We start from the raw sequence: 12,228 nt of genomic DNA, 5'->3' as shown, positions 1-12,228 counted from the left end.
TTTAGAAGGAGATACAGCATAATAAAATATTACAACATAACAAGTTTGGGAATTAACAGCAGCTGGACTTTTAAATTACACCTGTACAAGCTACAGTTCTTCCAGTTAAGTATGTATCTTGTGACACAGCCTACATTTACTTTGGATTAGGTGATTGTTTATGAATAGGAACCATAGGACCCATGTTTTATACATTTTTATTCTATTTTCATTATTTGCACGGGGGAGGGGGCTTGTTATATGCAAAATACATTATGATGTCCACACTACAGTCTTAAGTCAGTCTAATGTAGATTTATAGCCACCTCAGTAATTACTGAAGGGGCTGATGTTCACACTACCTTCCTGCCAGTGGTGCATATCCTCACAAGGAGTGCTTCCACTGACTTTAAAGGGGCAGTATAGAGCGTTAAGAAAGAACCCGGGCACTCATTTCCACAGATGTCTCCGCACCCCCTCAGGGAGCTCATCCGACCAGACGCAAAGAGAAGCTGCTTGGGCTTCTCACTTAGCCTCCATTCTCATCTGAGAGAGATATTCCCTGTAAGCTGTGTGCTTGTGTGGCCACTCAGGAGAGATTCAGATGCCACCCAGTTGATTAGCGGAAAGCCCACAGCTAGGTTTTTCTTTGTACAGGTGGTGCACATTTGTGCATATCACTGCACATACAATTTATTCCATGCATACAGGGAGCATTAGGGGGGAGAAGGGAAGATACGTGAGGCTTCCTGCCTTCCTGCACTGAGATAGGAGCACGGAGCTCGCAAGCTCCTAATAGTGAGCCTGGCTTTGTCAGTTTCACAACTTATATACCTCTCAACCTAAGGGGGCTCATGTTCACTTAATTCTCTAATACAGACCAAGTCTAATGAACAAAAAGATGTAGAGATCATCTCACAAACCTTTGATACAGCACACATGAGAAACATCTAAAACTATAAACCTCTTATATTAACATATTCATCTAGTGTACTAGTTTTATTTTTCAAGTTCAAATCCAGGTAGTTATATCAGTGGAAAGAAATGACTTCAAAATTTGATTAGAGATAGGCACACTATAGGAAATTCCTCTAAGTCTCCATCTTTTTGAAAAACAGGTGACAAGATATTTAACTGAGGAGATTTCTTGGTCTTAAAAAAGCTGAGAATTCCTTGTTTTCTGTTCTACAGTGTCTCTCCCTTTGTCATTGCAATTTCATATTACAGCTGTCCTTTCAGGCAAAAAGTAAATGAGTCCACACCAGGGTTACTAGTGACAGTTACCTGGAGAGTTCACTATTAAGACAGGTGACAGTTCAAGGCAGTCTAGACTGAAGAAAGGACCAGGAAACTAGTCTCATCAGAAAAGGAAATGGAAAGTCCTCTGTTCTACCCATATAATTGATCAAGTTTGATTGTCTTCTTTAGAAGCCATCAAAGGTCAGCAAACATCCTGACAGGAATGTGTTGGTGCCACAGGTTGTGCCATTGCATCTATTGAAGCTCTTGCTAGGGAGCTTTACTTTAAAACACAATCCTAGTGTGGATGATCTCGGTCCTTTAGGGCTCTGAGATCTTCCAGTCCGGTGAGAGATGTCCTTGATGCCAGAAACATCCTGAGGGTGGTTGAGGAGGCCTCAGAAACTTTTTAAGGAGTGGCCTCCTCCTTTCTACCCATGGGATCCTTAGGGTAGAACTCCCCTTCCAAGGGCACTTCCCTCAAACGCTATAATATCAATCATCCTGGAGCAAAGCAGGAAGAGGCTCCAAAGATGAGCTCACTGGCTCAGGGCTAAGTCCTGGAGAACAAAGAGGATAGATGTATGAGGGCACAAATACCCACCTACTTGATCTTAAGGGGTCCTTAGTGCCATGAGAAAAGATGACAATCATCCCCTTTCTCAATCTGACCAGGAGGCTAACAATGTGTCCTCACAGCCCTCCCACATGGAAAGGGACCTAGTACTTGGCAGTGGAGAATTCAAAGAGCAATCTTTTGAGAAGGTTTCCCAGGAAGACAAGTCCCAAAACGGTTCAACTCAGCTACTACATTCCCAAATTAGATAAGATATAAGAAAGGGGAAAGAGAAACAGCATCCAGAAGGTACAAGTTGCCAGACTCTTCCATCTGCTGATGAATATGAACTGTTGGACACTCAATAGAGCCAGGAAAATACATAGCAGCAATTTATTTTCTTTCTGAAAACTTTGAGATGATGTCTATGATTCAAATTCAACACCACTCAGAGGCACCTGAGAGGTAAGCCTCAGACTAAATTTCTTCCATCAAAATCCTCCCAGGGGCTGCAATACTCTCCACTCCTCCTTTGAGGAAATTAGCAGGGACAAATTAAACAAGCCTGAAAAAAGGTAAGCACAGTAACAAAAGCAATATCAGGCCCCACAAGACTGTGTTGAAATTGCTTTGCTGGGTGGGAATCTCACATACTTAATTCAAAGCCTCAGGACCTAATGCAGTTAGGATAAGCTCAGTGAGTGCAGGCTGGGCACATGTCAGCATCTGCCACACCTGGGAAGGCCACCTCACAAATAGAGTACTGCTTGGATTTAACCACATGCTTTTCAGCTGCTGTTATTCCTATATACAGGCAGAGACGTAGCGATGGAGATGCTGCCTGCAACTAAGTCTCAAGGAGGGTTAAATCACTCAAGTGGATCCACAGACAACAAAGAGGAGGAAGCTAAAAAGAAAAAAAAATCACCTCTTTCCTAAACAGGGTCAAAATTAAAGTAATACACAGGGCAAGAGCAATCAAATCCACAAATGACCACTGGCCCAGAGGCAGAGAATCTGGCAATATACAGAAGCAGAAGGGGTGTGGCCAGAGTGCACAGTGCTAAAATTTTCATCCACCTCCAGGAGCTGCAGAATGAAGAGAGATAGCCCAGATGTCCAGAATTGTTGGAGATTCTGGGATACAGAAAAATGCTAGCATCCTATTGCTAAGTATAAATAGCTACTTTTAAAGATACTTGCAGAGAAAGCTATAGCATCTTTGTCTTGTTTTGGCATCTTTATAATACATAAAGGAGACCAAAATACATCTGAACCCCAGCACCCACATACGAAAATTCAAATGTTTACCCTTTTTTTCCCCTAAGAAAACTCTGTGCAGGAATGGAGAAACAGTAGGATTAGGGTCTCAGGAACCAAAGAATTGAGACATGAACTACTGCAGGAATAAAATTTTTAATGTATTTAGAACTATTTGTTTCTGTTAATGCTTATTTAACAAAAAACACTGGGCACTTTTGAAAAATTACTCTATTAGATTCCACCCACTCTCTTCAATTAAGCACAGGAAACTCCCACTCCACCTCTCTGGTCCAAAAATAACTTCAATAAAACAAAGGGGGGGGGGGCAACACATTCTTGATAATTCTATGGTAAAGGAGAAGAAAAAAAATGTTAAAAAATTACCTCTATACAGGACAAAAGAACAAAAAAGAACAAAAAGGAAAAGGAACACAGAACCACTTTCTTTCAACCGCAGAGCTGTAGATTTTAAAGATCATCGGTGATGGAAGAGCTATAATGAATGTATGGTTTAGAGTAGCCATTCTCAACTGGGGTACATTGAGACACAGAGGACTTCCGGGGGTACATTGACTCATCTAGATATTTGCCTAGTTTTACAACAGGCTATATAAAAAGCCCAGTAAAGTCAGTACAAACAAATTTCACGCAAAATGAGAAAATGATTTTTAAGTAATAGGGATGTCAACATGTAGACGACTACGCAATTAAACAATAAGCCTCAGCTTGTTGGTTAATACTGTTGACAACATGCATTTCCTCCCCCCTTACTGCCTCTGTATCAGAGGTAGCAAGGGGGGAGGGGAAAGGAGGTGGGAGCCGGTGCCAGTGGGGAACCTGCTTTTAAGCTGGCTCCTCACGAGCAAAGGAACTGCCTGCCATCCCCACTCCAGTGCTGCTCTGATAGAGAAACAACAACAACACAGAGGGGGAGGTAGAAACCCAAATGTGTGAGGTGCTACCTCCCCTCCCCCAGCACTGGCTATATGGTGCTGTCTGCCCCTCCCACAACACTGCTGCTTCTATTCAAGGCAGCATTGCGAGGGGTGGGGGAAACAGGGAAGGCTGCCATGAAGCAGCCTCTGTCTGGATACCCCGTAGGTCTAGCTCTCAGCCTTTCCAGACTACCTTTCAGGAGTCTGATTTATCTTGTGTACCCCAAGTTTCATCTCCCTTAAACTACTTGATTAAAAAAATCAGACAAAAATTCAAAAGTGCTGCAGCACACTATTACTGAATAAGGATGTTAGATAGCATGTAATTGAACAGTCATGTGACTGCATCAAATTTTAGCAGTCAAACAATTATTTGATGGTCCCCAAAGGTGGGGCCAGCAGCCAATGCTCCAGGCGCACTCCTGGGGAGCCTCCTGCCAGCCCACACTGCTGCCTCTGATACAGTATCAGAGGCAGGAGCATGGGATGGCAGGCAGGAATTAGTCTGTATGGGATGGCAGGGGACTGCCTGGGAGCCAGAGCATTGGCTAAAATCTGATGCAGTTACATGACTATTCAACTACACACTAACATTCCCGAACTTTCAAATTTTTATTTCTGATTTTTAAGCAAGTAGTTTTAAGGGAGATGAAACAGGAGTACATGAGTTAAATCAGACTCCTGAAAGGTAGTCTGGAAAGGCTGAGACCTAGAGTAGCATCTACCCACCTGCCAGGAAAGACCAATACTGTAGGTATGTACTAGGCAGATTACTGGCTGTTCCCCTAACCACCATAATGTTACAGAGCATTCAAAAGTTTGGGCTTTGGTATTCTTACAACACTGAAACTTTACTGGTTTCAGAGATCATTTTGATAAACATCATCGTAGATAACAGTCCTTTAATTTTCTCCACTGATCCACAAATTAATAGGAGAAATAAGATTTGAATTTCACTTAGTAATTTGAAGCTCAGAGAGATTGATAGAAAGGATTTTGGCAATTTGAAGACACGGGATCTTAGAAAGAAAGATCCCACAACAAATGCTGTAGGTAGTGCAAATGCATTTGTGCTACCAATTTCTGCTATTCAGTGGTGTATAATTCCAGTTGCTACCAAGTATGTTTTTAATGATCCTTTATTTAAAAAACAAGAAAATTTCAAGAAATGCTTTCATTGCAAAACAAAGTGAAATCCACAAAATAAATAAAAAAAGTTACAATATATTATTGAAATAAAAAGTCCAAAGATTTTTCCAATTAATGTTTCCATAAATTCAGCATTTTAATGGACAGCATTAAGGAAGTAATCATCTGATGTCTTGTCACACTTACAATAAAGTGAATGATTTTAAGAGTCTCAGAAGAGACGTAATAAACCCTGAGACACCAGGTGGATGAGAAGATACCTTTTCCTGGACCAACCTCTTCTGGTGGAAGGGAACAGATTAAGTTGGTGCCGGATAAGATATCACCTTCTCTAACTTATGTGTCTCATATCCTAGGATCATCACAGCTACATTACAAACAGTAATAAACCCTTTAACAAAAATATTTTTAAAACAATCTTTGTAAAAGTAGAAAACTAATTCAGAGGTAACTTTACATAAATCAGCCATTTGCAATAATCCAGAGCAGGCATTTTAGTTATGGTTCCACTATAGTTTTGTTCCAGTTTCACAAAAGTAAATTAAACAATAATATTTTAAAATGGTAACGTGTTTTATTTCTCTTGTATCATAAAAAGACTATAAACAAATTATTAAATTTTCCCCATTTATCTCCAGGATAGTACACTTAAAAAGTTTAAAAATTTTCTAGCATGTACTTACTATTTTATTGTGTTCCCAAAATTAGTTCAACAATAACTGAATTTCATAATAAATTCATTCTTAACCAGAGTTCCTGGATATCAGCCAACTGCTGAAATTGCTTTTCCCCAGTGCTAAAGTTAAAGAGGTTCATTTATGCATTACATTCTATCAGCTTTCATTAAGAACTGTGTAAACACCACCAATGGTCATATCCATTTTTATATCCTACAATTCTGTATCTCAAATTACCAGTTTTAGGCTTCTTCAGGAAAAAGCAGTACATTAGACAATACCAATATGGTCATGACAGTTCAGATACAGTAGAGTTCAGACAAACTTATAAACCAAGGCAACGATTAAAAAAAAAGAGAGTGTTCCTGTATCAAGAATCTTTTAACAATATGTTGAAGGTTCAAATTAAAATGCTTACAACAAATTTCAGCCTTATAGATCTAGTAATATGAACTAGAAGTAACCGTGTATTACAGGATTTTCACTGGAAAATGTTTGAAATGTGTCTTATTTAGTATTAAGTTTGAAATGGTGTAAAATGTTCAATTAACTTGTAAGGGAAGTACACAAAATGTAAGTCCTCTAAACCTGGATTTTTCATGACAGAATTACAAGGAAGTGACTTCTATCAGAACAATATTTATTATAAAGTTTTACACAAGCAGCCACGTACAGACAGTTCTCAAAGCCTCTTTTTGCCATAGCTTTAGACTGGGTAAAAATGGTTAAATATACTAAGGACTGGTCCTGCATGATTCTGAGCACTCCTGCAAGATGCTGCAAATCCTCAACTCCTGCAGTCTTCAAACAGGAGTTGAGTGTGCTCAGTGCCTTGCAAGATTGAATCCAAAAAGTTTGTTGGATTAATGCAATAAGAGCCACTATGATACACAGACTATTTAACAGCAGTTTTTAACATAGGGATGGGGGCAGCAGCAAATCTTCCTACTCATTCACAGGGTCCTTATGCCATTCACTTAAATTTGGCCTGGTCATTCTTCTTTCATGACAAATGGGAGGGTAAAGCCAAATTTGAGCAAGTGGCATTATGGCCATATGACTGAGCAACACTGTGACCTGACACACAGGATTGCAGCCACACAAATTTGACTTGACCACGCCTCCATCTTAACATAGTGTCATCTGGGTCAAATTTGAGTAAGTGGTGTTGTGACCTGACATACAGGGTTGCAGTGTCCACTAGCATTCTTCAGTGCTGACACTGAGAAACACTGCCCTGAAAACTTTGTGGGTATTAAGGTTTATGCTTTAAAGGGTTCCCTATTCTATGCACAATTATTCCGTTGATCTTGTGGTCTTAAAGTAGCATCTCCTCTATTAGAATCAATATATTAATAGCTCTAGTTCCGTCTTGATTATACTGGAAAATTCTGTTTTTAAAACAAGGCTTCAAGTATTTAAAAAAAACAAACAAACAAAAAAACACCACACACACCACACTTTAGGGGCCCCTAGCTCAGGAGAAGTTGAGAACTCCGCAGTCTATCATCTCCCTTTCCTGTTTTATCAGGACTCAAGATCACCACCCTTCAGTTATATATTTATATCACAGTTATATATGTATATCATATTTCAGATCACTGGACTGTTTGTAATATTGCATTGTAGTTTCATAAAGCTACATTGAAAGCTACCTGAAAACCATGTTACAAAAAAATTGCTATTGCTACTTCATAAAATTTGATAGTAAGCTAATCAACTTGAGTACTAGCTAAGAAGTAGTATTTGAGCAAAGTGAGACACTGTAATTGTTAATTTAAAAAGGGAAAACGTTTAAATGCTTGTGAAAGGGAATTGGACTGATAATACTAGAATAAAAAAACCAAACTCGTTACTAAATGGATACAAGAACATTCCTACACTGCCCAAACAATGAACCTCAACTCTGTTCTGCAGACACATCTAGAAACATAGCATAACTTTGAGTTTACACGAGCCTTCAATCCTTCAGCTCTTTGCTGTGACTGCCAAACAAGAGGGCCTGATATTTGACATCAGCACTGAACTACTAAGAGAGGTTCTGAGACCAACAACTTCTTTGGCTGAGATCCTTATCATAGCTGGCAAACAACAACTTTTGAACACTGCAACCCAGAAACTGATTCAGATTAATGAGCTAGATGTGCACATGGTCAAGGATCATTCTGCTCCCTACATGTGCTGTGGAAAAGTCTATTTATTGGTGCAATAAAACATCTAGTGACTAAGAGAAAAATTAACCATTTACATTATGCAAAGTTTCTACATAAAAGTACCTAGCATGTGCATCACTTAACTTACTACTCAATATTTAAATGAGTAGCAAGTTATCACCATGTCAAATGAAATCTGTGCACATCTAGATCTTAATAAAATATAGCTACCATTTATGATCTCTGGTGTTATATTTTTCCCCTTCAAAATAGCAATTTATTCCTCTTTATGAGAGAAAAAAGGATCATTTAGCAATCTGCCACTCAAATGTATAACTGCAGCATTTCCAATTAAAGCATGAGTACAGCACAAGATATTCCTTCATTTAATAGACCAGCCATTGCAAGTAATAATGTACTGACTTTATGTAAAATACATTTCAAATACATTACTTCGTTTTACTATTGATGCTGCTTTCAGTTTTACTTTTAAATTGCAAAGTTGCTCTGATGATTTAGTTACTTCAATTACAAAATATTTTAGTAATAAGAATCACCTTGGCACAGACACATACAATAATACAGAATTGCAAAAGGAGCGTCAGCTGTAAAATGTCTGCACTTAGTTGTATATATTCTGCAGTTCATAATTTTTTGTATGCAGACAAAAAATAAAAATGATATTCAAATCATAAGAGGTTTTTGTTCATGGCTGAAAACTGACAATTGCTGTCACGTTGTTAAAGCCTTGTATGACCTGTTTACACCTACCCAGCAGACAGCAATGGTTTGATTTTTAATTTTGTACTATAAGGAATTAGATATTAACCTACCTTTAAAAGGTAAGTTTAATATTCAGTTGAAGTAATGATCTGTGACATACATTGAACAAAATACACAAGTGTTTTTTCACTGGATATGCAGCATGTTGTGAATCCCTAAGGCACTCAAGAAGCTAATTCATTTGATAATGAATGCAGCACATACAACTCAATTAGAAAGTACCTACCTGTTTCTGAGTTTTTGAAGGAATTATTGAGATAATGCCACGTGTTATTTGGTACAGTTAAAAAAAATATTCCTTGATGGGTTAATTGCCTAATGTAATAAGCAATTTTATCATCACCACACATGAGGGATGTGGTAGTGCACTCTGTTAACCCTCATGGTTACATGCAAGGCTCTCCCCATCCCGCCGTCTCTGTATCAGAGGTGTGGCAGGGCAGGTGGGAGCTGGTGCCCACAGGAGCCGGCTTTTCAGCAGCAGTGCAGAGATGGGCGGGGGGAGTGTCTCTGTTTAAAAGCCAGCTACCCACAAGCACTAGCTCCAGCTTGCTCCCGTCCCCCCCACCTGTGTTAGAGGTAACAGCGCGGGAGGGGAAGGGGCTCAGCAGGAGCCATCTTAAAAGCCAGCTCCCTTCGGGTGCCAGCTCCCATGGAGCTTCTGCCCTCTCCCATGTGTAAACATTAAAATTTCAGAGGGTACACGTTTACAAAAGACATGGTTTTTAACTTCCCTACCACATACTACATCTTTCAAGATCACCCAATGTCTTTTGTTCACCCTTCTCTTTGGACTGTACATACATGTTTAGGACTTCTCACTCATTTCCTAATCTGTATGTTCCAATTCTCACATAATACAAGAACTACACAGCCAGTCACTTCTCTCCTTCACAAATGCAAACAGAACCCAATAAGGATTATGCTAGCTTTTATTATTTTGAAGCTTAGCTTTTAACACGACAAAAGCTTCAACACTCGATCTGATCCTTCGACACTCATGGCTTACCAAGGACATTGTTCAACACTTGTACCATGAATCCCACCTCATACTAGTTTTACCGCAAAAAGTATTTCATAAAGTGAATCAACATAGTGCCCTTAAATGAGACAATAAATTAAAAAGCATGACTTTCAATTTATAAAAAAATACGTTTCTTATAAATCTTTAAAGTTTATAAGAGCCAGAAAATACATTTAAAATAGGCTTTTAAACACAGTTTCATCCATTGAAGTGTGATTATGGTCAGGAAAGTGTTAAGAAATGACATATGTGTCCTACATTTATTCTTCCTCAATCAGTGTTATTTATATATGCTTAGTTTATAAGTTACATTGATACTTTTTTAATGACAGCACTCCCAAGATCGACTTGCTAATTGATCAAGCCAAACAGTTTCTGCTTAAACTTTGTCTAAAAGAGAACACAGAATTTAGATGAAAATGCTGATTGAGATATTTTATATATGGAACAGTTTGCTCTTCTATAGCTACAGCACTGCAATTTAAGTGTTATTTGTCTAAACAGATAAAAGCAGCTATGAGTCTCAAGGTATTGGACAGGACATAGATCTGTAGTACAAATATGCCATTTTTGAGAATTACTTTTCTGACCTTAACTAGATTTTCACACAGGGCAAATGGTATTGCATACACAAATGCCACTTTCAGTGGCCTTAGTTTTTCCAGCCATTTGGCATTTTAAAAATATGTCTACTCCTGTTTATTGAGTATGAAATGTCTCTGCACTAAAACTAAGCTCTAACAACCCCCCTAGTCCAATCTAGTATTTAAATTACATCAGTTGGTCCTCTTGCACTTCCATGAAGATGGTTTTTCATCCTGCAGCTTTTTAAATTTTGGCCCAAGAAGGAACCACCAGATAAATCCCAGAGCAACGCATATTATGGATTCAACATAATAACCATCCAGCGTCGTAACACAAGAGCCTCCAAGTTTTGTACAGAGCTGTGAGAGAAGCAAAAATAATTAAACAATTGAAATACACAGTATTTCTTTACAGTGAGAATAAAGTGCTTAGCATTTATATACAGAAAGGACTTCAGCTGTTATCTAACTATATTTTATATAAGCACACCTTTTAGATTCCCAGTTGGGGAAAAAAAAGGCAGGCTTTCCTGGTTTATTGTAAAGCTAATCAAATAGGCTTTCACACTTCCTAACAAAAAAGCAAAAAATCCAACCAAACAAAAATCCCCAAAACTATGTAGAAAGCAAACAGACAGCACTATGGAGTTATAAGTGAGATGTTATCCCACATGGTTGCCTTTTCCCTTTGGAATGTGAAAGGCTAACTGGTTAACATTAGCCCACTACCCCTTTAATTAACTGGTTGCACATTACATTTAATCAGATAAACCAATTGAACAGGACTTTACATACCTATTTTCCCCTTCCATATCCTCCTCCCAACCCTCCCAAGAAAAATTGGATGGGATCACCACAGGGAGACTAATCATGCTCATTCTCTCCTATTGGATGGTCAACAACCCTGCAGAATTTATGAACTAATATCTCACCTTCAGTGTTCCGTCTAATTTTTCCCAGTGAGCGGAATGAATTTTCTTATGTGCACCAATGTAGAGAATGCATGCAGCACATCACCTTCATATTGGCATACACAACTCTAATGTGGCGGGGACTCAGGCCTGGGGTAGAGGAATGTCAATGTGGGGGCTCTGGTTGGGGATGCAAGGTTTGATGAGCAGGCTGCCCCCAAGGAGAGAGAACTATCCCCAGCTCTCCCACTGCAGCAGCTTGGAGCCAGGTGAAAGACACCTCTATATGACCCTGGCAGCTCCAGCAGGTACAGCCAGGGCAGAGATGCCTATCTCCTGGTTGGGAAAGGTCCAGATTTGCTTGGTACAGGCCACAGAAGGGCCATTTCCTCCCCAAGCAGTGGCAGCTTTGGGCTGGGTATCAAGGCTGGGGGAGAGGCACCTCTTCCCCTAACCCAAGCAAGGAGCTGCCATGGCCAGGAAGGAGAGTCAGGGAGAGGCAGTCCCCACCAGCCTGCATGGAGCTGCTGCTGATGGGCAGAGGTGGCACTCTGTACTTTGGCCCTAAGCCCCTTCATGGGTCTTGTTAAGCAACTGTGCGGCCTCCTGGTCATGCAGTTTAAAAGGAACTTAATTCACCTAAGTGCTTTTGAAGATGAGAGCATATGGGTTTGGGGCATGAATGAGCAAATACTGGCCTGCAGGCTGGATCCAGACCACCAAAATAAGCTCCTGGCAGGCTCCCACCCCTGCATTTATCAGCACGGCCACAAGTACTGGTGATTTCAGCCCCCATTGGCCGTGGATTGCTGTTCCCAGCTAAAAGCAGTGTTCAGGTCTGTGCCACTTCCCTCAGCTCCCATTGGCTAGGAAGGGTTATCCATGGCCAATGGGGGCTGTGACTGCCAGTACCTATGGTCATGCAAGTAAATACAGTGGCAGTGGTCCACCAGGGGCTAACCCTGGCAAACTTTG

General features: G+C 39.9%; 1 protein-coding gene across 1 annotated transcript in view; it reads right to left on the bottom strand.

The window, feature by feature from the left end:
• Positions 1 to 5,232: 5,232 nt before the first annotated feature.
• The window catches only part of SLC33A1 (solute carrier family 33 member 1), a 21,814-nt gene continuing 14,818 nt past the window's right edge, over positions 5,233 to 12,228 (bottom strand). Inside the window, exon 6 of the mRNA XM_006123477.5 lies at positions 5,233 to 10,702. Coding sequence (XP_006123539.3) covers positions 10,535 to 10,702 — 168 coding nt within the window. The 3' untranslated portion in view covers positions 5,233 to 10,534. The remainder of the gene's footprint in view (positions 10,703 to 12,228) is intronic.

This window comes from Pelodiscus sinensis, chromosome 10, assembly GCF_052426305.1.
Source record: "Pelodiscus sinensis isolate ZL-2025 chromosome 10, ASM5242630v1, whole genome shotgun sequence".
Lineage (NCBI taxonomy): Eukaryota > Metazoa > Chordata > Testudines > Trionychidae > Pelodiscus > Pelodiscus sinensis.
This window is presented reverse-complemented; position numbering and strand designations above follow the sequence as displayed.